This window comes from Lithobates pipiens, unplaced genomic scaffold, assembly GCF_037356315.1.
Source record: "Lithobates pipiens isolate NorthernLeopardFrog02 unplaced genomic scaffold, aLitPip1_a1.2 Scaffold_8, whole genome shotgun sequence".
NCBI classification, from domain to species: Eukaryota; Metazoa; Chordata; class Amphibia; order Anura; family Ranidae; genus Lithobates; species Lithobates pipiens.
The window spans coordinates 664,710,995-664,738,900 of NW_027507903.1; the positions used below are offsets into that span (position 1 = coordinate 664,710,995).

Consider the following 27,906-nt stretch of genomic DNA (forward strand, 5'->3'; position numbering starts at 1 on the left):
GGTGATTGTTCAATGATGGTGTATTGGATTTTGTTTTCTAAGTTATGGAGGCTTAGCAGCACATGTGGGTGTCTGTATGCAAATACAACCTGCCTAGGAACACCCACTCCTCCTGACTGACCCACACCCATCAAGGCGTTGTGAATTTTGCCTAAATCCTCCCACTGCTTCCATCAAGACTGAGGGCTCTTGAGAGGAGTACCGAGGCCGGGTGCTGTGATGTTTTCAGGAAGCCATGTACAGCCCCATGATGGACCTTTCCACCAGCCATGATCTGCCTGCATTGCATAGAAGCACACGAGCCCCATACCCTCGAAAATATAAAATAAATAGAGAACATTTTTTGTTTGGAAAAAAAAAAGTTAAAAAGTCATTGTTGGAAAAAAAAAATGAATCCTTAACATCTGGCCTTGTCTGCCAATGGAAATGAAAGGGTCAATGCTTATGGTACAACCACTTCTTATTATATGACACGTGTCTCTGCTGGGCTCAGATGCTCCTGTTCTTTCATCTCTCTGGTATTGTGCAATGCTGATCTCACTGGGGGTGGCAGGGGAAGGAGGAGGTCTGAGCAGATGGTATAAGACTCCTCGGTCTTCTCATCCCACCATCTTCTGAGCGCTGAGACGGGCTGAGGCTGGAAAAACTGAGAAAGATTGAACCAGACCGACAACACAGGGATCAAAGGTAACACACAAATGATGGGGGGTTACATCGAATGTGCATGTGGTATTGACCAGGAGTGAGCATGCAGATAAGAGAAGTCAGAAATCAGCATGACAACCAGGATCCTAGGAGGAGAGGTCACCATATACAGAAATCTATTATCCCGATATCTGTACTCCTAGGAGGAGGGGTCACCATATACAGAAATCTATTATCCCGATATCTGTACTTCTAGGAGGAGGGGTCACCATATACAGAAATCTATAATCCCTGATATCTGTACTCCTAGGAGGAGAGGTCACCATATAGAGAAATCTATTATCCCGATATCTGTACTCCTAGGAGGAGGGGTCACCATATACAGAAATCTATCATTCTGATATTTGTACTCCTAGGAGGAGGGGGTCACCATATACAGAAATCTATTATCCCGATATCTGTACTCCTAGGACAGTGATGGTGAACCTTGGCACTCCAGATGTTTTGGAACTACATTTCCCATGAGGCTCATGCACTCTGCAGTGTAGTTGAGCATCATGGGAAATGTAGTTCCAAAACATCTGGGGTGCCAAGGTTCGCCATCACTGTCCTCGGAGGAGGGGTCACCATATACAGAAATCTATTATCCTGATATCTGTACTCATTGGAGGAGGGGATCACCATATACAGAAATCTATTATCCTGATATTTGTACTCCTAGGAGGAGGGGTCACCATATACAGAAATCTATTATCCCGATATCTGTACTCCTAGGAGGAGGGGTCACCATATACAGAAATCTATTATCCCGATATCTGTACTCCTAGGAGGAGGGGGTCACCATATACAGAAATCTATTATCCCGATATCTGCACTCCTAGGAGGAGGCGTCACCGTATACAGAAATCTATTATTCTGATATTTGTACTCCTAGGAGGAGGGGTCACCATATACAGAAATCTATTATCCCGATATCTGTACTCCTAGGAGGAGGGGGTCACCATATACAGAAATCTATTATCCTGATATCTGTACTCCTAGGAGGAGGGGTCACCGCATACAAGCATATTTGTCTATCTGGATGACCTTCATTCTCCATCTTTCCATTCTGCAGCAGCTGACCTTTGTTAAAGGCCAGGGTCTCGACCATAGACTACTTGACCAATCTTTACTCCTTGGGGTCTACTTTAGGTTGCTTTCACACTGATCCGCTTTTGCATTAAAAAAAGAAAAAGAAAAGCACAAGAACATGAAATCCTATAGAACTTTTCACAACGATCAGTTGAAGGTTTGTTGCATTTGTAAAATCCTGCCTGCTGCATTTGTTTGTTTCCCCAACAAGCACCTATGTCCCCATTGAAATAAATGGAAATCGCATCAAAAATGCACCCGCTGTTGCCTTTTTGGTGCGTTTTTTGAGTTTCACGTCCTTTATTCACAAGTGCAAAATAAAAAAAACTCTTTTTACAAATGACCAGTGTGAAAAAAAGCTTTATTAAAAATATTGTAAACAAAAAAAAAAAAACGAATTACTACATTCACACATTTTTGCAGGAAAATGTGCATTTATTCTTATTTTATTTAGCTATTTGTTTATTTTAAATCATGCATTTCAATTGTTTTTTTTAGTCATAGAAATGTTCCAGCAATACGAGACATCAAAGTACAGGGATAAATCTCACATATCACTGACAAAAAAATTCCAGCTGCAGATGTTTCTCTAGCAAAACTGTTCCATTGCAGATCTTGAAGATTTTGTATACCGACAACGAGGCTCAAAAAATCAGATTAGGAAACCGTTGAGTATTTTTTTTTTCTGTTGACCCATCGAAAACGCTCTTCCTAACTCCTTATAAAGAAAGGGAAAACCAATCCTGATACCTGAACATAATTTTGCATCTTTGACCTGTGTTAGTAAATCTGTACACATCATCACAACTACTGAGTGTATCCAGGTAGATTATACCGCGTTTCTTTCATGGTGAATTTATCTCTCTTTTTGGTGGTAAATGGTAATGGAGACCTCCAATTTTTTTTATTATTATCAAAGAACAACTGAAAACCCAAAATAGTAAGAAAAAAATATATTTTTTCAAAATGTAGCATTCAATTTCTTGCTTTTACCATGGCCTGCCACCAAACAACCCAGAATAAATGCTCCTGCTTCTGACGATTGCATAGATACCACACGTGGATGGGGGCCACCCATGTGCGCCAGAATCGCCCACTGCTCGCTCCATGGGGCCCATACAAGCACAATGGGCTCACCCACCCTGGGTTCACTCACCTCCCATGAGTAGCAACCCATCTGCCCACCAGCCGCATGCATGGTGTGCCAGTAACATGGGGCCGAACTGTAAAGCCCACTCACTATGCTACTGGTCTCTCTCTTGACAACCGCATGTCTTAGTGCCAGGGATATCAGGTACTTCAGGCCTGAAGGGTTCTTGTGTTTCTAGGATAGCATCTCTCTCTGCTTATCCACCACTGGCCCCTAGCTAGACCAGGTTTGTGACACCGTTGGGTAAACCAGGATTCTTCTTTACCAAGTGGAAGTTTGTAAGGGGTACTCTGTCTAGCTTAGCCTCAAAGACTGCATTCCCACCACTCAGAAGCAAGGTTACTGGAACCCACTTCTGACTAGTGTTGGGTGAATGGTCCGGGCCAAGCAAAGGTTAGTCCCAAACATTGCCTCTTCTCCCATTGGAGGAAACCTGAATTTGCGGGGTGATCATTGGCATGTCCACCCGCCGAGTGCCGTGCAATGCACAATGACTTCTATGCCCTGTCTGGGCATAGCTTTGCCCAATCAGTGCGAAGTGAATAGCAGTTGCTAAGGAGTAGGGTCGACCACTGCATCCTTAGCAATAGAGTCATCAACTGTCAATGGGCTTCCCAGCTGACAGCTGAATGAAAAAAGAAAAACATTGCTGGCAATGAAAAAAAAAATGGTGTGGGGACCCCCCCCCCAATTCCATACTAGGCCACCCTTGAGGTCTGGCATAGATTTTAAGGGGAACCCCAAGCCAATTTGTTGTTAAGAAAAGCATGGAGTTCCCTCCAAATCCATATCAGACCCTTATCCAAACATCCAGAAAAGCTGAAGGTCAAGCCCCCCCCTCCAGGCCACATACCTTCAACATGGTGGGGGTTCTTTGGGACATGGTGGGGGTGTTTTGGGGGCAGAGGGGGCTCTGCCCCCCACCCAAAAGCACCTTGTCCCCATGTTGATAGGGACAAGGGCCTCTTCCAGACAATGCTGGGCTGTGGTTGTGCAGGTCTTTGGACAGGGGGCTTATCAGAACCTAGAAGTCCCATTTAACAAGGGGACCCCCAGATCCCCCCTCCCTATGTGAATGAGTAGGGGGTACATTGTACCCTCTACTCATTCACCAAAAAGAGTGTCAATAAAAAGAAAAAAAACAGTTTTTCATAATTCATATATTTAAAAAAAAACAGATGTAGATCTGCCCGCCGCCACCGCCGAACCCAATAAAAAGTAATAAAAACCTCTGACCGCCGAATGCCTGGGTTGCTGTTTGACAAATCTTAACTACTTGCCCTCTGGGCACTTATACCCCCTTCCTAACCAGGAAAATTTTCAGCGTTTAGTGCTCTCACACTGTAAATGACAATTACTCAAAAAATAACTTTCATATAAGCCTTCAAAATAGGGTTTCGATTTTATTTTTTACATTTCGGTCCCATACACTTCAATGGGGTGGAGTCCGAACTTTTGTGATATTTGAGAGATCTGGTGCAAACCTAACTGGGGGGGTGGGGGGGGGTTGGTTCAACCCATCTCTACTTCAGTCACATGAGGCAGCCAGAGACTCGGTCCAAGAAAATTTTATTGCATCAGTCACAGTTCCATTCGAATAGTAAATATTCTCACAATCCTCTAAGCTTTGCATCCTCCGTCAAGGATTCAAGGATTCAATGTCTCCATCCCACAGGAGAAGCACATCTATCTACATTCTACAAAAAAAAGCTTGGGTCTCTGATCCTTATAAACAGTATCCTCCTCCCATTTGGCCATAAAGAGGTTGGCCATGTCAGGAGCAAACTTTGCTCCCATTGCCGCTCCTCTATTTTGTAAAAAGTAAGACCCTCCAAACAAAAAAAAAATGTATGTCCCATTGCAAATTCTAGTAGCTGTAGTAGAAAGTTCATCTGTATAGAAACTTATATCCCACTTAAGAAAGCCATCCACAGCACCAAGTCCCTTCTGATGGGAAAGAATAGTATATGAAGATGTCACTTCGATGGTTATCGGTGGACATCAGCAAATATTGTCATGTCCATTATGGTCACCCAGGAGGCCCAGTCCCTTAATATATCAGTTGTCACCAGCCAAATCTGTCATTCAGATTCAGCGTGAAGGAAGTGATGCTACAAGATGTTTTCGGGACTGAAGAATCAGCTCATCTCTAGTTGTGACTTATGTGGCCACTTATTGAAGACGGTGTCCAGATATCTTTGGCTGTAAAATGTTTGTTCTACTCACAAATGCCGAACAGAGATTAATTATTTCTCATTTGTGTTTGTATGTTCTCAGGGCGATGGAGCTGGGTGTGCTGGTGTTGCTGTTGCTGGTCCCCACGTCTCTTGCACAGGAAGGTAGGTGATAAATCATTCCTATACTTACTGCTAGTGGAAATAAGTGACTTGTAATATTCCATCTTCTCTGCTATTCAAATGCTCCTCTGCTTTTCCATTTCTCCTTTATTTAAAGAGGTTCTCCAGAGAAGAGCTTGGCTTCTCCCCTCCTGTAGGATTCTCTGCACACTGCATTACAACTTTTAGAGCTCTAAATTGCATAGGAGAGCCCGGGGCTGGGTGAGGTCTGAGCCATGACTTGAAATCATATGCACAGAGGGAGACAGCCTGTTAAGGGTGGATCTGTCATAGACACCCATCTGCAGTATGTAGTCTGTATGTGGAGAGCGGAGGGCTGGGCTGGTATTGGACAAGTTTTTGGGTTGGTCATTCAGTACAGTTCTCTGCAAGGACCTTTTGGAACCAGAAACAACTGAAGGTCATAAAGTGTGAAAAGTTAATACTCTCTGATATGTTGTCATTGCTGTCTGTTTCCACTTTGGGCAGAATGAGTGAGTAATGCATCTAGAACTGTGAGCTTAAAATGGTTGTAAACCCTTACATGTATTAACTGAAGTAACTCTCCTCAGGTGATGCACAGAGATAAAACAAACCCTCCTACAAAAGTTGTACCTGTTTATCTGCCACACACTTTGCTCTCTAGCCATTCAAAGTACACAAACCAAAGGCTATTTTTTTAGCTCCTGAAGGCAGGAGGGGTGGGGATCTGATACACACACTGCACATCATAGAGCGGGAAGCTGAGTGTAATCTGAGACCTGAGTGGAGGGAATGGACACATCCCCCTTTACACAGTCTTACAGGGAAATATGGAATGCTGAGGTTGTCAATCATCAGAACATAACACTGACAAGGTCTTCTGAAGTGACACGTGGGTGTCATATATGCACAATATGATAGGACCTCAAAGGGCTGACCAGCAGTGATATCAAAAGCCCAGAAACACAGAGAACAGTGTATCCATTGAAACAGTGTAGGTTTATCCTACGTACGGTTAAAAACAAATGACATGAACTGTGGTTACCAGTTGATGACCAAACCCATACCACAGGCATGCAGGAACACGGGGGAACATGGTTGCCAATGAAGACCGTGGGATCCATGTTGGAACCTTCTCGCCGGCCGCAGCAAGGAGACGGGTGGATAACCAGAAGTAGCCGGGAACCAGGAAGTCTGTGGTGGTGGATACTCACACTGGGACACACCAGAGAATCACGCCAGTTGCCAGGATAACATGTTTTGGGGTAAGGGAAATACCCTGAAACAAGTTATCATGACAACCAGCACGATTCTCTGGTGTGTCCCAGTCTGAGTGTCCACCACCACAGACTTCCTGGCTTCGGCTACTTCCGGTGACGTGGATCCATCCGCCACCTGGCCTCCTCATTCTCAGTAACTGAAATGAGAGATTATTGCATAAGACCAAGATCACCCTCCTGCAGCAGCCAAGTGATCATGTGGGCTATGGTGGAATTTGCAGAAGAGGAGGAGCAGGAAGAAAAGGGTCCATTTGCAGCAGATGGAGACAACTGGTTGGCTTTTACTTTAGAGGAGAAAGAAGAGAAAAGCATTGTCATCCCCTCAACTACCTTCTCTGTATGCTGTGGCTGTAAACTACAAACACTCTGAGATAGAAAAGGCAGATCTGCCCTGCCTTTAGATGGTGGGGCCTGATCACCACTTCACCCTGTAGAACCTGATTTCCCCCACTATATCCACATGCAGAACCACTTTAGGCTTGTACCCCCCATCCTGAACTATACCAGTCCACATGCCCTCAACATGAGAAGGGTACCTTACTTTCTCCACAATCCTGACATGGTGATTGTGGGAGTCTGTGGGTAAGAGGCTTATTGGGATCTAGAAACCCCCATGAATGCAGTATAAATGAACCTCCAGATATCCACCCTCTCCCCATATGAATGAGTAAGGAGTATATACTCACAAAAAAAGTGTAGATAATGACACGTTTCTATACATTCTTTATTAAAAATAAGATAAAAAAAACAAAAAAGTCTCACAATTCAAATCCATCATCAATCATGTCATCAAGCCATTCAATCCCAATGAATGACATCTATCACTTCACGGTGCTACAGTCACCAAATGACAGCTTCCCCATTGACAATTGGAATTTTCGTAAAGGGGCTGAGATGGTTGATGATGTCATTGACCAAATATGGACATTTCTATATTTGGCTGATGATGTCAGCCATCTACTTCCACAATTTGTTTATATTCAGCCATCAGCCGTAGGGATGAGCTGAACACCTCCCCCCCCCCCCCCCCCCGCCCCGGTTCGGTTCGCACCAGAACTTGCGAACAGGCAAAGAATTTGTTTGAACACGCGAACACCGTTATAGTCTATGGGACACAAACTTGAAAAATCAAAAGTGCTCATTTTAAAAGCTAAAGTATTGTCATAAAAAGTGTTTGGGGACCCGGGTCCTGCCCCGGGGGACATGTATCAATGCAAAAACGAAAGTTTTAAAAACTGCCATTTTTGTGGGAGAAATTATTTTAATAATGCTTAAAGTGAAACAATAAAAGTAAAATATTCCTTTAAATTTCATACCTGGGGGGTGTCTATAGCATGCCTGTAAAGTGGCGCATTTTTTCTGATTGCAAAATGACATTTCTAAAGGAAAAAAGTCATTTAAAACTGCTTGCGGCTATAATGAATTGTTGGTCCCGGCAATACAGATAAAAGTAATTGAAAAAAATGGCATGGGTTCCCCCCCAGTCCATTACCAGGCCCTTTGAGTCTGGAATGAATATTAAGGGGAACCTCAAACCAAAATGTAAAAAAAAAAATTGGATGGGGATCTCCCCAAATTCCATACCAGGCCCCTCAGGTCTGTTATGGATATTAAGGGGAACCCTGCGCCAATAATTTTTTTTTAAATTGGCGTAGGGGTCCCCCTCAAAATCCATACCAGACCCTTCAGGTCTCGGGAACCTCGGGCCAAAATAAAAAATAAAAAAACAGGCTTGGAGTCCCCCAAAAATCCATATCAGACCCTTATCTAAGCACGCAAACTGGCAGGCCACAGAAAAAGAGGGGGGAACAAGGGGAACAGGCGCACCCCCCTCCTGTACCGTACCAGGCCACATGCCCTCAACATGGGGAGGATGTCCCCATGTTGATGGGGACAAGGGCCTCATCCCCAAAACCCTTGCCCGGTGGTTGTAGGGGTATGCGGGCGGGTAGTTTATTGCATTCTGGAAGCCCCATTTAACAAAGTGGATCCCCAATTCCCAGCCCCCCTTACAAAAAAGTGTCAAAAATGGTAAAAAACACAAGACACAGCTTGGGACAAGTCCTTTATTAAAATATTTTTTTTGTGAAATGGTAGGGGGTACAATGTACCCCTTTACCAATTCACATGGGGGAGCGGAATCTGGGGGCCCCCTTTGTTAAAGGGGGCTTCCAGATTCCGATACACCCCCCACCCACATACCCCCACTGGGCAAGGGTTGTGGGGATCAGACCCTTGTCCCCATCAACATGGGACATCCTCCCCATGTTGAAGACATGTGGCCTGGTACGGTTCAGGAGGGGGAGGCGCTCTCTCGTCCCCCCTCATTTCCTGCAGCCTGCCAGGTTGCGTGCTCGGATAAGGGTCTGGTATGGATTTATGGGGGCACCCCCACGCAATTTTTTTTTAAATATTGGTTCGGGATTCCCCTTAATATTCATAACAGACCCAAAGGGCCTGGTATTTGACTGGGGAGGGGGAACCCATGCCGTTTTTTTCAATGACTTTTATCTGTATTGCCGGGACCCAACAATTCATTATAGACGCAAGCAGTTTTAAATGACTTTTTTTCCTTTAGAAATGTCATTTTGTGCAGGGACTGTTCTAAACACAGGAAAAATGTGCCACTTTACAGGCATACTATAGACACCCCCCAGGTATGACATTTAAAGGAATATTTTACTTTTATTGTTTCACTTTAAGCATTATTAAAATCACTGCTCCCGAAAAAACTGCCGTTTTTTTTTCTTGCATTGATACATGTCCCCTGGGGCAGGACCCGGGTCCCCAAACACTTTTTATGACAATAACTTGCATATTACCCTTTACAATTAGCACTTTTGATTTCTCCCATAGACAAACTGTTCGCTATTCGGCAAACAGGCAAACACCCTATGTTCAAGTCAAACTTACGTTCCACTCGAACATCGGGCTCATCCGTAGTCAGCCAAAAATCTCCCACAGATGAAGGGGCAGTAAGGCTGAGTCATGATATAGAGTGTAGCACTACCCCTGCAGGAACTGCTGGTAATTGGCTCTCCTCCTCCTGCACAGCCAGGCAACACGCATTCTCCAATTGTATACAGACATACATAGTCAGTCCCTTGGCTTTGCTTTTATGTTTTATTAGGGGTAACAACTTGGATGGGTGAAGGGATTTTTTGGGATGCACAACTTGAATCAAATAACAAAAACCAGGGACAACTTCCTCCCTATGTACAAGGTATTGAACCGTCCTCCTTTCTGGACACTGACAGTCTCTTAAGATGAAAAAATGCAAAAGCTCCTTAAGGGCTAGGAACTCTCAGTCCCTTAGAAGGGATTACTTTATGTAGTAAGCAACAACCAAGAGTATCTCCCACTCCTCTGTAGAAAGGGATTCCAGTTCTACTGCCTGCAAGACTACCAGCCCACCTGGCTGCTCTGAAGATCTCCCAGGGCAAGGGAAAGGAAGGGTTGAGCACAATGCTGTCTTCCAGAAAGGCTTTCTACATGTGGCAGTCTCTCCTCTTGTAAGACCCTGAGTGTGCGGATGTAATCACACTGTCCTTCTTGCTCCCACCAGGGCCGGTGCTACCACTAGGAAAACTAGGCAGCCGTCTAGGGTGCATTGCTGTCTAAGGGCGCCCGGCCACTGGTTTCCCTCCACGTCTGCATGCTCTGCAGGCTTCAGCATGTAACCAACTCAGTCTCTGGCAGCTGCTCCGTCCGACAGGTAGCGTAATTAAAGGTGCAGCACTGGAGCCATCGCTAGAGGAAGCAGAGCCGATGCTTCCTGTATAGCGCCGCCTCCTGTCACATGGGCAGGGCAAAGGGGGTGGGGTCAGGGGTGGAGCCAATGGGGCAGCAAAATTACCTAGGGTGTCGAAAATCCTTTCACCAGCCCTGGCTCCCACTGCGCCTTAGGTAAGATTCCTTTCAAACCACACTGCTGTTAGGGTCCTCCCAAGCCAGCCCAAGCTCAAGCCCGAGGCAGACCCCCCCCATGAACCAAACGAGTTTTCTTAACACTCCATCTTCCTCCTGACTCACCCTGCCACCATGACTCATCCATATTTAAGGCCTGGCTCAGCCACCATGCAAGGCCCACTGCCTGGGGATTGGCAAAGCTCCCCTAAGTATGCAGATTAACCCTCCTGGCCTCCGCCCTCCAGCTTATAGAAATGTCTCCAAACTTCCAGAACCAGGTGGAGGCACCAGAGACCTGCCTGTATGAGTCACCCAGCCTGACCTGCAATAAATTCTTGACCCAGATTCAAGTCTCATTTTACCATGAGCCAATAAATTTGCCTGCACTAATCTAATAGCATACTAGAAGGTGCTACACTCACCCCCTCCTAAAAACAGCCATCTCCTCATTTTCTGAAAAAAATATAAAAATAATGGCTCCTGATCCCTGAAGCAAGGGCATCCCATAAGAAAAATTGGAGGGGAAAGGGGAACGACATTGGAAAGGGCTATGCACAAAATATACAGCGCATTGGTGTAATAAATGAGTGTAGAAAAATATAGTAGTTCTGTACATTAGCATATACATTGCATTTACAATCCTAGCTGACAGGTCCCTGTCACTAGCTAAACAAATGTACAATGCAACTAGGTATACATTACAATAGGTCAGCAGAAGCACCACTTCCGCAGAGGGGTCCCTTCTCTGACAGAACATCAAGACGTTGAAAGTCTGACGTTGAGTCTACTTGGAGCCTATAGACCACCTAGTGGCCAGACGAAAATAGCTAGGCAGCCCTGAAAAATAGCAAGCCAAACCTAACTAATCTACTTAACTATCTACAGCAAATGGTTCTGCCCGGAAGGGGGTTATGATCCAACTAGTAGAACAGAAACCTTCAAAAAGAAAATATATAAACAGAGTCCATGTAAATGTATTTTTTTCAACATGAAGCAGTCCAGGCCAAACTCCTCCTTCTCCTCCTAAATAGAAATGCACAACAAATAGCAGGGCTGAACAAGGAATGGAAGGCATCAGCAAGTCCTTTCCAGACTCTTCTGGCTGGAATCCTGCGTCAGCCACTTTACTTAAATGAGAACGCCACTCACTACAACAAGGGTGTCCATGGGCTCAAAAATACATCTGAGGAAGGGGGCACCTGGGTGATACTGTAGCTCCACCAGCGTCCAGAATGGTAATTAAGTAGCTTCTTTTAGGCCGTCTGGCCTTAACCAGGACTACTCTGTCTTTGTAGATGGCCTGTTCCAAGCTCATGCTTGATATCCTGGAACCAGGCCCAAAATTTTGAATTGTGAGGTCCCCGAGTGGCTTTGGAACATATAGAAAGTCCCACAAAATGTCATCCTCCCACTGAGTACGAAAGGTCTTGATGTTGTCCATCATATCTTTGGGGACATACGTGTAGTCCGATCCCCATTTCAGTGAGGTCCTCTTTTTCACTTATTGCTGGAACCGCAAAAAAATGGGGAAGTTCCTTAATCCTGCCCTGTCCAGGGGGAACATAGGACTGTGGGGACCTAACAATGCAGTTCTGATATGCAGCATTCTAGGCCCCAGACTGAACCCGATGCTACATGTAAGCTGATCACAGCTGGTTCAAGATCACAGCTGGTTCAGTAAATCGCTCGGCCTGTGTAGGGGTTGACACTTCACCAGAGAGTTCTGCTACCAGTTCCCCTTCCTGTGTGTAATTCCCCTATTCCCACTAGACTTCAGACTCACTGACAGTGGACCACTTGTCTAGCTCTGGCTCTAGGGACCCAAACTCAGCTTGCAGTCTGGGTGACCACTAATCAATCTCCCCACCGCTGTCACTTCTCGTCGGCTCACCTAAATCCACCTCTTTCCACACTGGGGTGACTGGAACAGCTGGCTTCTCTGATCCATCCATCTGCTCTTGAGAGACAGTACTGGTGGGCACCAACTGCTTGGTAGTAGTTTCGCCTGGGCTATGGGTGGTTGCAGGCCTCTGGCCTCTGCTGCGGGTGTACTTCACAGGGGAATCTCAGTCTGGGGACTCAACCATGCTGGTGCTCATTATCTTCATGGGGGAATCTCTGTCCTGGGACTCAACGATGCTCTCTGAATCCACTTCCTGTCTCTTTCTGGCCAGCCGGGACTTCTCCACTGGCTGCTCTGTACACAGATCTGACTGCAGATCCACACTGTATTTAACAGGTCCCAAGTCGCTAGGTGGAAAACACGCAACTGACGCATTTCTTCACTGCCGACTTCAAATGAGGGCGTCAGTTGAATTCAGAAGTAACGAAACACGTCAGTGACGTGATCTCCACGATAACCGGAAGTGACGTTTGCGGGTCACTGTCAGCTGGTAACACCAGGAAGAAGCTAGTGCGACTGTTTGATAGATGCAGTCGCCTCTCTTTACAACACGACCGATGACTTTGCTATGGTTTGCTTCTCAATGCTCTATTGTATATTCTTGCTAGTACGTATATATCTTGTAAGGGGGGCTTTTGGCTTCAATAAAAATTAGGCTAAACTGGATTATGCTATGTGGTTCTTTTACTCTTTCACATGATCCTCATTTACTGGAGCCTTCCATACCCAATAAGAATCTTAGCAGAGCCAGTGGATATCTCTTATGCCGTGTATGGTTTTTCCGATGGAATTCCACTCAAGCTTGGTTTGCATACACACAGTCACACGAAAGTTTTCTGAACTTTCGACCGTTAGCAACGCGGTGACGTACAACACTACGACGAGCCGAGAAAATTACGTTGAATTCTTCCGAGCTTGCGTCAAATTGTTTCCGAGCGTGCGTAGAAATTTTGCGCATCGGAATTGCATACAGACGAATGGCATTTCCGATAGAAACTTTTTCCGTTGGAAAAATAGAGAGCCTGCTCTCAATCTTTTGCTGGCCAAAATGCCGCCAGCAAAAGTCCGATGGAGCGTACATGCGGTCGCATTTTCTGACCAAAAGCTCACATCGGACTCTTTCTGGCGCATTTTCCGAACGTGTGTACACGGCATTAGAAGTGACAACAAAGGATGTGCTTAAGGCGTTCATTTTTCTGATATCTGGTGAGTTTACCCCCAAAGGGGCGAGATCTTTTTCACGTGGTGATACGCCTGGGTGTGCGGTGCACAAGTAACAAGAACTTAAATCACCGTAAAGACATTTCACCCAGTGAAAGTCACTTCATTGAACTTTTCTTATATGAGGAATTTTAGAAAAGCGTGTCATATGCAGATGGACTGACATGAGTGCCGCTATGGCAGTTTAAAGACACGGGATGTGTTGGACTTTTTAATTGCTATTTGTTATATGTACGATTTATTTTATAGTAGCTGCTAAATATATGTGTGTTTAGAGTGTATGTGTATATTATTGACATCAATTTCCGTAGAGAAATCTTCCTTGATGCTGAGCTTCAAGGCCGTTTTTTATGCACTTTGTGTTATAATGAGTTTTGTCTGTTTTCTTCCCTAGATTTGGAGGGTAAAATGTTCGTCTTCCCCAAAGAAACCAACACAGCTCATGTTATTCTAAGACCTACAATTACAAGACTATTGCAGAAAGTCAGCGTCTGTCTAGGTACCTACAGTGAACTTTCACGCCAGTATTCTCTCTTCTCTTTATCTACTCCAACATACAAAGATGCTTTTTTAATCAGGTTCCAGGCTCCAACCACCTATACGGTATACATAAACCATGAAAGCATTGTTTTCAGGGATTCGGAGCCTCCAGACTGGAGCCATATCTGTGTGACCTGGGACTCGAGAACTGGGGTGGTCCAACTTTGGGCGAATGGGAAAATCTCTGCCACGCAATATATTTGGGGACAGTCTTCTATTGCAGTTACAACCAGTGTTACTCTGGGACAGGAACAAGGTTCTTATGGTGGAGGGTTTGATGCTTCTCAGTCATTGGTTGGAGAAATAAGTGACGTCCACATGTGGGATTATGTCCTGACTCCAAAAGACATTCAGAAGGTCATATCTGGTGACCTCCAAGGAAATGTCATTAATTGGAAGGCTCTAGTCTATGAAATGAAAGGGGACGTTCTTCTGCAGCCTATCAATTTGCGTAAGTCTGTAATTTTATCTATATATACTATAATTATTTAGATCCTCTGATGTTCCTTGCAGAATAACTTCAAAAACTGTGATTTATTTGTCATGCACATCAACAATGAGAAGCAGGGCTGCTGTTAGAAATCATGAGCAGGGGAAGGGGCCAATAAATTATATATTTATTGGCACCTTCCCCTGCTCTCCATTTTGAAACATTCCCCCTGTGTGCCTGCAGCAGAGGAGAGGAGAAAAGCAGGACGTGCTGCAGGGGAAAGGAGCACACAGGGGGGGGGTCCGGACAGCAGATGGAAGGGGAGAATGTGCTAGAATTAATCCCCCCGGTAGTGCAGCGGGAGGGAGAAATAGGAGGAGTGCAGGGGAAGGCAGAAGAGGATTGGTGTCTGCAATAAGACAGTGCAGACAGCCCCCCTTTTGAACTGATGGGGCCTGGGCCCAGTACTGGAGGGCTGGCTTTACTGCCTTATTAGCAGCCCTGATAAGAGGTAACAATGATAATTGTAAATGAAAAATCGAAACAACAAGGAATTGATGTTCTCATGGAGTAACTTAGACAGAGAGAAAGCCTTGTTCTCTTTTCTTCTCATGGAGTAACTTGAGCAACTGAAAGTGGTAACCTAGATTCCTAATGATGAGAGTTTTTCTCAGGTCTAAAATAAAAGTTCCTTCTTGTGATTTTATCATTTATAAGCACGGCACTGTCCCCGTAGGGCTTGCTGAGTGTTGACTTCATAGGCCCCTCTCTGGTTACCTGCAGCTGGTTGCTGATAGTTTCCACAAGGTTGCTGAGGGGTTTCCAGGTGGGAGAAGGGATGAGTAGGATACTCCAACTGGAACTACTCACAATGGATAAGGACAACTCTTACTTGTGAAAGCAGTCACACTGCTTTAACCATACAACCACATGTACGGAGGAATTAAGTCTTCTTGCTCTCACTAGCAGCAGACTTGATGAACTACATTATATTCAGGACACTCTCTAGTATCCCCTTTACTAACACCCATCCACTGACTCTTTAAGCTGAAGGCGGCGGCCCCCTCACTCTACAGGCTCCAAAGACACAGATCTGTACTCACAGTAGGTAGAATCAGGTCTTCTCTGGTGTCTCCCTTCCAGTAAGCTCTGCGGGACCTCTGGGTTCAGTTTCTTTCTCTCTCTAGGCCCCTGGGTCGCTCATCGGGGAGCCCGCATGGCTCCCTCTACAGAGGAGAGGACAGCCGCCCCCTACCTCCTGGACTCTGTTCCCCCGGCTCAACTCTCCTAAACACACGTGCCCTGGACTTTTATTATACTGTAGCTCCCAGGTGTCTCTGATTTTGAGAGACGGTCCCTGATTTTTGAACAAAGTCCCTCTGTCCCTCTTTCCTTCTCATTTGCCCCTCGTGTTGGTCTGATCCATATAGATGTATATAGAATGCACTATTTATCTTTCAAAAAGTGTTTCCCAGCGCTAAACATTTCATTCAATTTCTAAATTGCTGCATTTGTGAATTCCAAAAGCCAATATAAGGGAATAGAAGTGGTTAAAAAAAGCACTTTAACTACCGTATGTATCGGCGTATAACACGCACTGGCGTATTACACGCACCCCAAGTTTAGGAGGCCATTTTAAAGGAAAAAAGTTTTAGGAGGGAAGTTTAAGGGAAAAAAAACTTACATTTAAATGCCCGTCAATGCAGCCTTATCAGTGTGCATCTGCAGCCTTGTCCATCATTGCAGAATGATCGGTGTCATTTGCAGCTTGCCCAGCATCATTTGCACCTTGCCCAGTGCGGTTTTCAGCCTTGCCCAGTGTCATTTTCAGCTTGCACAGCGCCATTTGCAGCCTTGCCCACGTTTAAATTTCCCTCTGCCGAGACAGACCGATCGGCGCCGAAAAAGACAGAGCCGACTGCTCGGCTTAACTCGCAGTCCCGCCTCCCTGCTGTTTCTGGAGCGAACGCTGCCAAAAAAGACAGAGCCGACTGTACTGTGTACTCGGCTCGGCTCCACTCGCAGTCCGGCCCAAAATATCGGCGTTGCTCGATATTTTTTGGCGGTGCTCTGTATTCTTCGGCGGCGCTTGGTATTTTCAGCTCACAGACAGTGGGGATCGGCGTATAACACGCACCCACGACTTTCCCCCGATTTTGAGGGGGGAAAAGTGCGTGTTATATGCCGATAAATACAGTAATAATTTTTGGGGGGAAATTCTCTTTTTAGGGGGCTGTGTCCTATGCTTACATACTTTTGCTAACAGGTGTCCCTCATTCCCATCTCAAAAAGTTGGGAGGTATGCTTTTACGCAGTATCCAAGCATGCAATGCAGCACTTTCCTCTGCCCTTCACCAAGGACTGTAACAAAGCCTGTGCACTCACTTGTCACAAAAAAGAGAAAATTTCGCCCTGGGACTTTAAATGACGTGAGCACCACTAAGCTAATAAAAGTAACAAGAATAAGTACAGTATATATTTATATATTTTTATTCAGTAACAGTATTACATGCATTATTGTTATTAGAGAAAGCCACTTAATACAAGCTACATATGACTGGGTAGAATAAAATTAGTAGTAATAGTAGTAATGGTACATTTGTGTATGAACAATCACATAACATAACATACAAATGTAGCACTAACCCCCCGAAGGAGGTGCTGGTTAGATTTGGAATTACCGTTACCTCCTGTTTTCCTTGTTGTACATATAGGGGTTCCCGTGGTAGGTGGCCCAGTAACTTAGAGACTGACAACAGATCCACTTGAATGGATTTTATTTTCAAAAACTTAGACAATGAAACAGTCTCTCGAATTGGGATCAGAGGGTTGGAAAGGGAAGTTCAGGTACTCTTAGCCCTTGAACACACGGTCGGACATTCTGACAACCAAATCCGTACATATGGTCGGACAAAGTTGACGGAAAATCCGATCGTTCAGAACGTGATGACATTATTTCGTTACGATGGGACTACGTTCAGGCTAGTAGCCAATAGCTTTGGTCTAGGAATTTGATCTGAGCATGCGTGGCACTTTGTCCGATCGGAATTTTCTACACACGATCAGACAAAGTCCAATCGGATCATGTCGTCGGAAAAATTTATAGTCCTGCTCTAAAACTTTGTTGGTCGGATATTCCGACGGAAACAGTCCGATGGAGCCCACACACGGTCGGATTAGCCGACAACATGGTCAGATCGGACATTTTCCATCGAAATGTCTGACCGCGTGTAGAAGGGCTTAGTGTCAAACTCAAATTTGTTGAAGAACTTGCTTACTTTGACTGCATCCAGAGAATAGCCATTCCCAACTGATGTTCACTCAAGTTGGATAGTCCCTCTCTCACAAGGCCCAGCAGCCAACAAGGTGTTTACTCAGGAACAAGTCTCTGCCACAGACGTTGTTGTAGAACATGTAGAAAACTAAGCTTGAAAAGACTTGTAGGATACCTGGATCTTTCAGCCAGCTTGGCGATATCCACAAGACCGGATTCTCTCGGTTACTTCAGCCCTTCCAGGCTCTTACTAAGAAACCAACCCGTACGTGGTCTTCTTCTGAAGAGTCCGAACCAGAGATGGCACCCAACCACCTCAGGATCCTTCTTTTAGTTTCCTTGCCTCAGGCTAGCCAGCCCCGAGACATTAAAGTCGGGTGGATCCTCACCCCAGGCCATAGCCTTCCTGGGGGCTGGTCAGAAGGACCAGGACCATGAAGTCAGTACATCATTCTGGACCGGAACCCCCGAACCACGTGTCATCCGCATCTTAAGTACCCTCTCCCAGAAAGCACAGTGAGAACGCCACTCCCACTGGGCGGGCTCCGAGAGAGAGTGACTTAAGCACCTAACCAGACAATAGTTCCATTCCTGCCAGAAGAGACAGTGCCCCCTGTGGCCAGGCTGAACATCTCACGGTCCAGTCAGACTGATGCCAAAGTCTAATTTAGACGATGGTACCAAAACCAAACTGCAGTTCAGGCAAAACTTTAACTTTGGAAAAATGCATAGTGCATGCTCTTCAGGAGCCGCTGCTACACAAACATCAGGTGTACCCAACATGTTTTGCGAGTCCCAGCTCACTCTTCAGGTGTAGATGTGTATGAATTGTACCTAAGGTGAAAGGATACAGTTTGGTATATGGCATGATACTGGTATTTTAAGGCAGAGGTTAAGTCCAATATCAAAATACCACCTCCGTAACAACTTGTTCAACTCCAGTCTGTTGGTCTTTGACGGCACCCCCGAACTCCAACACATATTCCACCAATACACTGCGGGACCTTTTTCCACACGATAGGCCTCCAGCGGATAATCAGCTTGGAAACAACCCCCTTCCCGCAGTGCAACCATTACAGTATTCCAGCTAACCTTAGAATACACCGGAGGGGCACATTTTTTTTTTTTTTTTTTTATTGAAAAGCCTGTGGCATACAAAACACACCCAAAAACCTCCACCCGGTGCCAAAACAAGTGCACACACATCAAGAGTAAGTAAGTTCATAGCCAGTAGCCAATAGCTGCCCTAGCGTTGGTTTTTGTCCGTCGGACTAGCATACACGCGAACGGATTTCCCGGTCCGGCGGAGTTCCAGTGGAAAAATTTAAAACATGTTCTTTTTTTCTAAAGCCCGCCGGATTTTTGGCAAGTAAAGGTCCGATGGAGCCCACACAAGATCGAATTGTCCGATGGAATCTTTCCGTCGGACCCTTGCTGTCAAAAAGTCCAGTCGTGTGTAAGCATGAATAAGGATAACGGCGATTGTAAAGGTTAGTATATGGCACCTGACAACGGAATGTCAGGAGAAAATATTCACCTTGAATTTAAATAAGGTTGAATCAATCGAGGCGTTTTACTGGCACTGCTGGGAAATAGTTGTTCAGCAGGAAAGAAAATATGTTCAACGTGATGGCAAACATCAAAACGGAAAGGTTTGGTAAAAAACCATACACCGTTTCCAAGAGAAACCTATAGGTAATGCAAAGTATAGAATAATAATACTATTACTGCTAAAATTTGGTTGCTGCTCAGGCAATCTAATAATTAAATGTGCATATTACTGTATACAGGGATGTCTCAGGCAGAGTATGATGGCTTGTTACTGCCATTTAAATAGCTAGTTTCCAACTCGGCGGCGTCTGATGCCAATGCACATGCTTCAGAAGTGAAGGAGCGGCCCCATGCAACGGCTTTGCCCTCAGTGCCATTGCAGTTTTTTTCAATTTTTTTATGTTGAATGTTGTAATTCAATATCATTTTAAAACTTGCAACATCTACGTTATCTTCCTTGATTTTATCAGCACCCAATGCCTCTCTTTGCATACCTCTCACCCACTCTACTTCACTATCCAGAGTGGATTTCTCATATCCCTTCTATTGAAACCTGGTTTATTTAATACTTTCATGAGATACGTTATGTTTTGTTATCTATAGTATAGAAAGTGCCATACCAGCAATCTCCTGAAGAAATTCTATCGAGTGAAACATGTCGAGAGCGGTAGTGAGGTAACTCACCTTTTGATAGGAATGTACCTTTTTTCTTGTGTTTTTACTATTACAATAAAACTTAATATTTTAAGCTATGTAATGATCTCTATACCTAACACCGTAAAAATCCCTGAGGTTTGTTACCTCTTTGCCCCCTTCTCCAATTGCTTGAATTTTATCCATTTTGTTAATTCTAAATTCTACTATTGTTCAGTATCTAAAGCTTTGATATGTAGCAGTAATGGTCTTTGTTTTCTTCCCTAGACCTGGAAGGTAAAGTCTTCGTCTTCCCCCATGAAGCCAACACATCTCATGTCATTCTAAGACCTACAATCACAAAGCCATTGCAGAAAGTCAGCGTCTGTCTACGCTCCTATTCGGATCTTTCACACCCCTATACGGTCTTCTCTCTTGCTACTCCCGAAGAGGAAAAGGCCTTTCTAATCAACATACAGCCTCCGGACACTTGTTCTGTATATATCAACCAGGAAGTAACTAGTTTTAGGACAGACTCAGAGTCTTTGAGACACACCTGTGTGACCTGGGACTCCGACACTGGAGTGGTCCAACTTTGGGTCAATGAGAAACTCTACCCGGAAGTAGTCTCCATGAAAGGGTCTTCTATTGCAGCTGAAGCCAGCATTGTTCTGGGGCAAGAACAAGACTCTTTTAACGCTTCTCAGTCATTGGTTGGTGAAATAGGTGATGTCCACATGTGGAATTATGTCCTGACTACAGAAGACATCAAGAAGGTCATCTCTGGTGACCTCCATGGAAATGCCATTAACTGGCTATCTCTACACTATGAAATCAAAGGGGACGTTCTTGTCCAGCTTAAACGCCAGAGTAAGTCTGTCGTCTGTTTTTATAAAGCTTTTTAATTAGTAAGATTCTCCAATTTTCATTATATAATTACATTGAAAATTATGATATATTCCTCATGCCCATGAATAATGAGAGGTGACAATGACAATTATAAGTGAAAAATCAACCAACAAAAAAACAGGGGCGGACTGGGCTGGGGAACAGGGTGACAATTTCCCCCTGGGCCGCTCTGATACCAAAAAAAGGCCGCCACAGCGCCACCGCCACTTCACTCACAGTCAGACAGTATCGTGGCCGGCCAAGAACCGTTTTTACTTGTTCCACTGCTGGGCACTGGTTGCTAAGCCGCCTCGCATCTAGCAACCAGTGACATCACGATAACTAATGCAAAGGCAAAGGCCCCAGAATTCAGAGCAGAGGAGGATTTAACTTCCTCCTCTGCACTTACTGCTTAGCTCCACCCACCTAATCCAGCTTGTGCAGCGGCATGCTCAGAGGGAAGAAGTAAATTGGATTTCAGAATCTCTCAAGAATGTGAGGTGAGACCAGGTGCCAGGGATTGAACCATGTGTGTCATGAGGAAGAGATCCATACAGAGAGGAGGACGGCAGTTGGCAGATGAGCTGGGTGCAGAGCAAGGAGCAGATGACACTCTTAAAGTGATGGGAGGAGGAGGAGGACACATACTCAGCTCTGTGAGACTCATGCTGTGACTTGTAGTCCTTCACTTTTAGGGAATGTGATTCCCCCCCCCAAAGTGAAGGACTACAGGTCCTCTGGACCCCCCCCCCCCCAGAGCTGAGAATGTGTCCCCCTCTGGCCTTCAGCTAGTGAAGGAACTACAGGTCATAGCATGAACCCAGAAAATCTAAGGGGTCACATCCTTAGATCTCCGGGGGTTCATGCAGGGACTTGGACTTTCACTTTTTGGGGATGCAACCCTCCAAAAGTTAAGGACTACAGGTCCCAGCATGAACCCCCAAAGCTCAGGATGTGCCACACAGCCTCACCCCCCCCCACCCCACTAGCGAAGAACTACAGGTCATAGCATGGACCCGTGAGATCTAAGGGGGATCACATCTTTAGATCTCAGGGGTTCATGCAGGGACTTGTAGTCCTTCACTTTTGGGGATGCAACCCTCCAAAAGTGAAGGACTACAGGTCCCAGCATGAACCCCTAGAGCTCAGGATGTGCCACACAGCCTCAACCCCCAACTCCACTAGTGAAGAACTACAGGTCATAGCATGAACCCATGAGACCTACTGGGGTCACATCTTTAGATCTCAGGGGTTCATGCTGGGACTTGCATTCCTTCACTAGTTGTGGGGGCGGAGGGGACTCAGGTCCTCAGCTCTGAGGGATTCATACAGGGACCTGTCTGTACTGTTTGTACTTTAGTTCCTGGAGTCCATGGTTGTACAAGTTCCCCGCATTAACCCCCCCCCCCCCCCACCTTTGTGATCATGGAAAACCTTAGACTGTTTCCTCCGATCCACCACTTTGCCACCACTGGCTCCACTCACCCCCCAATACCCCACCAAGAACCACCTTGGTAAACAACACAGAGCTCGGTACACTAAGCAAACTTGCTTTTTATTATTCCCTGCAAAGCAAAGAGAAAACAACAAGATCGCTTTGTAAAAGCACCACATATCACACACAAATTGATGTGTCCCACCACTTCCTGCTCAGGGATGGTGGATCAGCAAGCCCAGATAGTGGGTTCCTGACCCACCATCCCCGAGCATCAGTGTGAAGAACGGAGCCCGCACTAGAGGAAGCAGAGCCGATGCTTCCTGCATAGAGCATGTGCTGTTAATGCCCCAGCTGAAGGTCTGGCAACTCATAGCGGCAGAGCCACAAACCCAGAAGACACACTGAGGGTAAAATGTCAGCTCCCTCGGCATGGACCGGCCTGCGATACGGGGACTTCGTTCTAAGGTAAGTATTTCATAATGAGCCAGTATGCGGTGCATACTAGCTCATTATGAATTTGCCTTGCAGGCAACCGTTAGTCTGCAAAGGTGGAATTAATTTATCTTCATCGATTTCTTGAGGTAGATTGATAAATATTTCTGTCCCAATTGAAGGAGCCTCTCCCACCCAGTTTGCAGGAGGGCCACCGTATTCCCTCTGACCATTAGGTATGAGCCCGATGTTCGAGTCGAACGTAAGTTCTACTCAAACATCGGGTGTTCGTCTGTTCGCAGAATAACCATGCCCCCCCCCCCCCCCCCCGAGTCTGCTGGGAAACACACGAGTCCCGGAGACAGCAGGGACCATCCAGATTGTGCAGCGCGACTCGTGCATGCATAGTAGGGAACCGAGAAGTAAAGCCGCAAGGCTTCACTTCCTGATTCCCCTACCGAAGACGGCAGCACCCAAAAGCCGAGCAACAAATCGGCTTTGGGTGCCGACATTGCAGGCGCCCTGGACAGGTAAGTGTCCATATTTTAAAAGTCAGCAGCTGCAGTATTTGTAGCTGCTGACTTTTTGACGGACCTCCGCTTTAAGAATGTTTAAAGTGAAACAATAAAAATTTAATATTCCTTTAAATATTGTGCCCGGGGGGTGGCGGGTCCCAGCAATACAGATAAAACTTATTGAAAAAACAGTATGGGTTCCCCCCCAGTCCATTACCAGACCAATCCCGAACCGAAATGTAAAAAAAAATTGCATGGGGTTCCCCCCAAATTCCATACCAGGCCCTTCAGGTCTGGTATGGATATTAAGGGGAACCAACTTTTTTTTTAAATGGCGTAGGGGTCCCCCTCAAAATGCATACCAGACCCTTATCTGAGCATGCAACCTGGAAGGCCGCAGGAAAAGAGGGGGAACAAGAGAGCGCCCCCCCCCTCCTGAACTGTACCAGGCCACATGCCCTCAACATGGGGAGGATGCTTTGGGGTCTGACCCCCAAAGCACCTTGTCCCCATGTTGATGGGGACAAGGGCCTCATCCTCACATCCCTTGTCCGGTGGTTGTGGGAGTCTGTGGGCGAGGGGCTTATCGGAATCTGGAAGCCCCCTTTAACAGGGGGACCTCCAGATCCAGGCTCCCCCCAATGTGAATTGGTAACAGGGTACGCACAGCCCCCCTCCCCCAAAGCACCACCCATGTTGGGGGCATGTGGCCTGGTATGAATACCTATTGTACTGCATTATTTTAGAAGGTGCAGGAAATCATGCAGGTTTTTCTGGGTTGCAGGCTAATCTAAACCAAAAATAGCATTTGGTCAGGCTCCCTTGTACTGGAGGGCTCATGAATAAACATGGCTAAACTCTTGCGAAAAGGAAGATGAAGAAGGGAAGTTAGGAATGAAGAGGAGAAAGAGGGAGTAGGGGCGAAGGAATGAGAGAATGCCAGCAGACGGGCAGAAAAAGATAATGCAGCAGAAAGTATACAGGGAAGAGGGAAACAGAAAAGGGGCAAGGCAGGTCCTAGGGGGTTATAAGTGGAACCAAAAGATCCATGATAGGGTGGCTCTGGTATGCATATACAGGGGGCTCAAGAGGGCAGTAACATCTCATCAAAATCAGAACAATATATCTTTCTCATGACACACAGTATCAGTGCAGAACACTCAATACCTTATACGGGACCATAGTTTCCACCCATCTTCCCAGTTCTCTTTAGTGAGCCCCCAAAGGGGATTTCTTACACAAGGTGTCCCTCTGTCAGTCAGGGGTCAGGCTCAGAGACCAGTAGCTATAGCAGTAGAGAGGTTCACACCACCCAGCACTAACTGGTCCAAAGACCGATCTACATCAGAGCACCTGATGGTGGAGATGGGTTTTTCTGCATGATAGTATCAGGTTGCAGTCCTCAGGATCACCCCACCAGGAGGTGAGCAAGCCAGGGTCTGGACACAGATCTAAGAGGAAGGGATCAAGCAGAAGTGTAGTCAATAAACAAGCCAAAGGTCGGTAACAAGTGTTTGCAATTTGAGATCAAGTGAAAGCATAGTCAAGGAATAAGCCAAAGGTTAGTAACAAGTGGTTGCAGGTTGGGATCAAGCAAACTTGTAGTCAGTAAACAGGCCAACGGTCAGTAACAAGTGGTTGCAGGTTGGGATCAAGCAGAATCTTAGTCGGTAAACAAGCCAAATGTCAGTAACAAGTGGTTGCAGGTTGGAATCAAGTGAAAGCATACTCGAGGAGCAGGCCAAATGTCAGTAACAAGTGGTTGCAGTTTGGGATCAAGTGAAAGCATACTTGAGGAACAAGCCAAATGTCAGTAACAAGTGGTTGCAGGTTGGGATCAAGTGAAAGCATACTTGAGGAACAAGCCAAATGTCAGTAACAAGTGGTTGCAGGTTGGGATCAAGTGAAAGCATACTTGAGGAACAAGCCAAATGTCAGTAACAAGTGGTTGCAGGTTGGGATCAAGTGAAAGCATACTTGAGGAACAAGCCAAATGTCAGTAACAAGTGGTTGCAGGTTGGGATCAAGTGAAAGCATACTTGAGGAACAAGCCAAATGTCAGTAACAAGTGGTTGCAGGTTGGGATCAAGTGAAAGCATACTCAAGGAACAAGCCAAAAGTCAGTAGCAAGTGGTTGCAGGTTGAGATGAAACAAAAGTATATTCAAGGAACAAGCCAAAGGTTGGTAACAAGTTGTTGTAGGTTAAGATCAAGTGAAAGCATAGTTGAGGATAAAGCCAAATGTCAATAAAAAATGGTAGCAAAAATAAGGACAGCTCCAGGTGTATAAAAGAAGCAAGATATCAGCTGGAGAGAGCACAATATTCTGGCAAACAGGAAGTGAAGAGACATGGCTTAAATAGGAAGTTCATGGGAGGAGCAAAGAGTTCAAGGTTCACCAGGAACAAGATACAAGGCAATGTTGTCCAAGGGATTAGACAGGGAGCAGTCTAGCATCTTGGGTGAGACAGCAAGAAGAGCTACAGCCAGAAATGTCAGAGCTCTCAGATTTATATCTGGACCCTGACACCCTCAGTCCCAGGCCACGAGGCCAGCAAAAACCACGCTACTGACCTGCTAGGCAAAGGTAAGGGGTAGCAAGGTTTTTCCACCTTCTCCATTGTGAGTCCATAACTACACCTCCAGGCACTCCAGCCTTGCAGAGGGCTCTCTCCTCCACTCAGGTACACAGGCCAAAGGCCTATATGGTGTTGGTCAGGGGTGACGTGTTCCCATACCTGAACTACCAGTCTCCACCATAGCTGGTATTAAATGGGCACTGACTCCACCCACTACATGACCAGAGGGGTGGCAACAAATAAACACACGGTTCAGGATCTGCAAACTACATATTTATGCACAAACAAAAATGAATATAATTACCTTCCTGAGATTTATCATTGTATCTTTTTATTTTTATTTTAGACTCTAGCATTCATAAATAAATATTTTTTTTTTTGCTCTGGACCTAAAGCTTTGACCTCATAAATTTTGTCTCTTTTCTTCCCTAGACTTGGAGGGTAAAGTCTTCGTCTTCCCCAAAGAAACCAACACCGCTCATGTCATTCTAAGACCTACAACTATAAAGCCATTGCGGAATGCCAGCGTCTGTCTACGTACCTTCAGTGATCTTCCACGCCCCTATACGTTGTTCTCTATGGCTACTCCAAGATGCGCTGATGCTTTGCGCATCTACTTTGAGCCTCCATACACCTATAAACTATTCATAAATAATGCAATGACTGCTTTTACACTAAACTGGAAGTCTTTTTACTGGAGGCACATCTGTGTGTCCTGGGACAGCAGATATGAAGGAGCCTATCTTTGGCTCAATGGAAAGCTCTCCTCCCAAAGAGGTTACATGAGAAAATATCATCCCAATTATTATATTGATGCTGAAAGCAGTATTGTTCTGGGACAGGACCAGGATTCTTTTGGTGGAGGGTTCGATGTTTCTCAGTCATTGGTTGGTGAGATAAGTGACGTCCACATGTGGGATTACGTCCTGACTCAGGAAGACATCCAGAAGGTCCTCTCTGGTGATCTCCATGGAAATGTCATTAATTGGAAGTCCTTACGTTGTGAAATTAAAGGGGAAGTTCTCGTCAAGCCTGAAACTCAACGTAAGTCTATCCTCTTACTATATACACCTTATTAATTATAAAGATCCTTCAACTTTCAGTACAGAATTACATTGAATATTATTTTATTTGTCATACACATCAGCAGTGAAAGGTGACAATGACACAAAACTGAAGGGTTGTGGTTTCAGAAACCAAGGTCCACCTTGAGTCTATTATCTCTTGTGTCAAACAGGATTATCGTTTGCAGTTCGTGATTTTTCCTTTCCTGACTATTTTTAAAGGTCACTTTAAGAACCAAAACCTTCATGTCTGCCATAGAATGGCCTGGTTGTGATAAATGATGTCCCACTGGTGTGCAGAAGTCATCTAAATGTTCTTCTATGATGTGTCTGTGTAACTTTATTCTTTTTCTTTTGTCATTTCTGTCTTGTTTCACCAGAATAACATTCTTATGCACCGTACACACGATAGGATTTTCCGCCGGAAAAAATCTCGGATGGTTTTTCCCGACGGAATCCTGCTCAAGCTTGGCTTGCATACACACGGGTCACACAAATGTTCTCTGAACTTTCGACCGTCAAGAATGCAGTGACGTGCAACACTACGCCGAGCCGAGAAAATGAAGTTCAATGCTTCCGAGTGTAGCACTAACCCCCGAAGGAGCTACTGAAATTTGATTCTGGCCTGCACTCTGCTAATGAACCCCCCCCCCCCTGGAATTGGCTCAGTCCCCTTGACACAGCTGTGGTGCAATGCAATAAAGTACAAGATAATATAATACAATATACCGGTATTGTTACCTCAGGATCCACTGGCTCCACCTGCTGGGAGAAAACAACACTCCACACAACTGGATACTTAGCCAAATATATTTTACTGTGAATATGTTTCAAAAGTTGATCACAGAAATTGTGCTGTCGTCCCAAAATAGGACGACACTACAATGGATTTCAACATAAACAATTACAAACAATATATATATATATATATATATATATATATATATATATATATATATATATATATATATATATATATATATATATATATATACCCGGGAGCTC

The 27,906-nt window shown here is 45.2% G+C and overlaps 1 protein-coding gene across 1 annotated transcript in view; it reads left to right on the plus strand.

Annotated features, from left to right (window-relative positions):
• The first annotated feature begins 561 nt into the window (after positions 1-561).
• LOC143961872 (uncharacterized) overlaps positions 562-27,906 on the plus strand; it is a 46,160-nt gene continuing 18,815 nt past the window's right edge. The window contains exons 1-5 of the mRNA XM_077471208.1: positions 562-687; positions 5,204-5,265; positions 13,952-14,548; positions 20,274-20,855; positions 26,270-26,881. Coding sequence (XP_077327334.1) covers positions 5,208-5,265; positions 13,952-14,548; positions 20,274-20,855; positions 26,270-26,881 — 1,849 coding nt within the window. The 5' untranslated portion in view covers positions 562-687; positions 5,204-5,207. The remainder of the gene's footprint in view (positions 688-5,203; positions 5,266-13,951; positions 14,549-20,273; positions 20,856-26,269; positions 26,882-27,906) is intronic.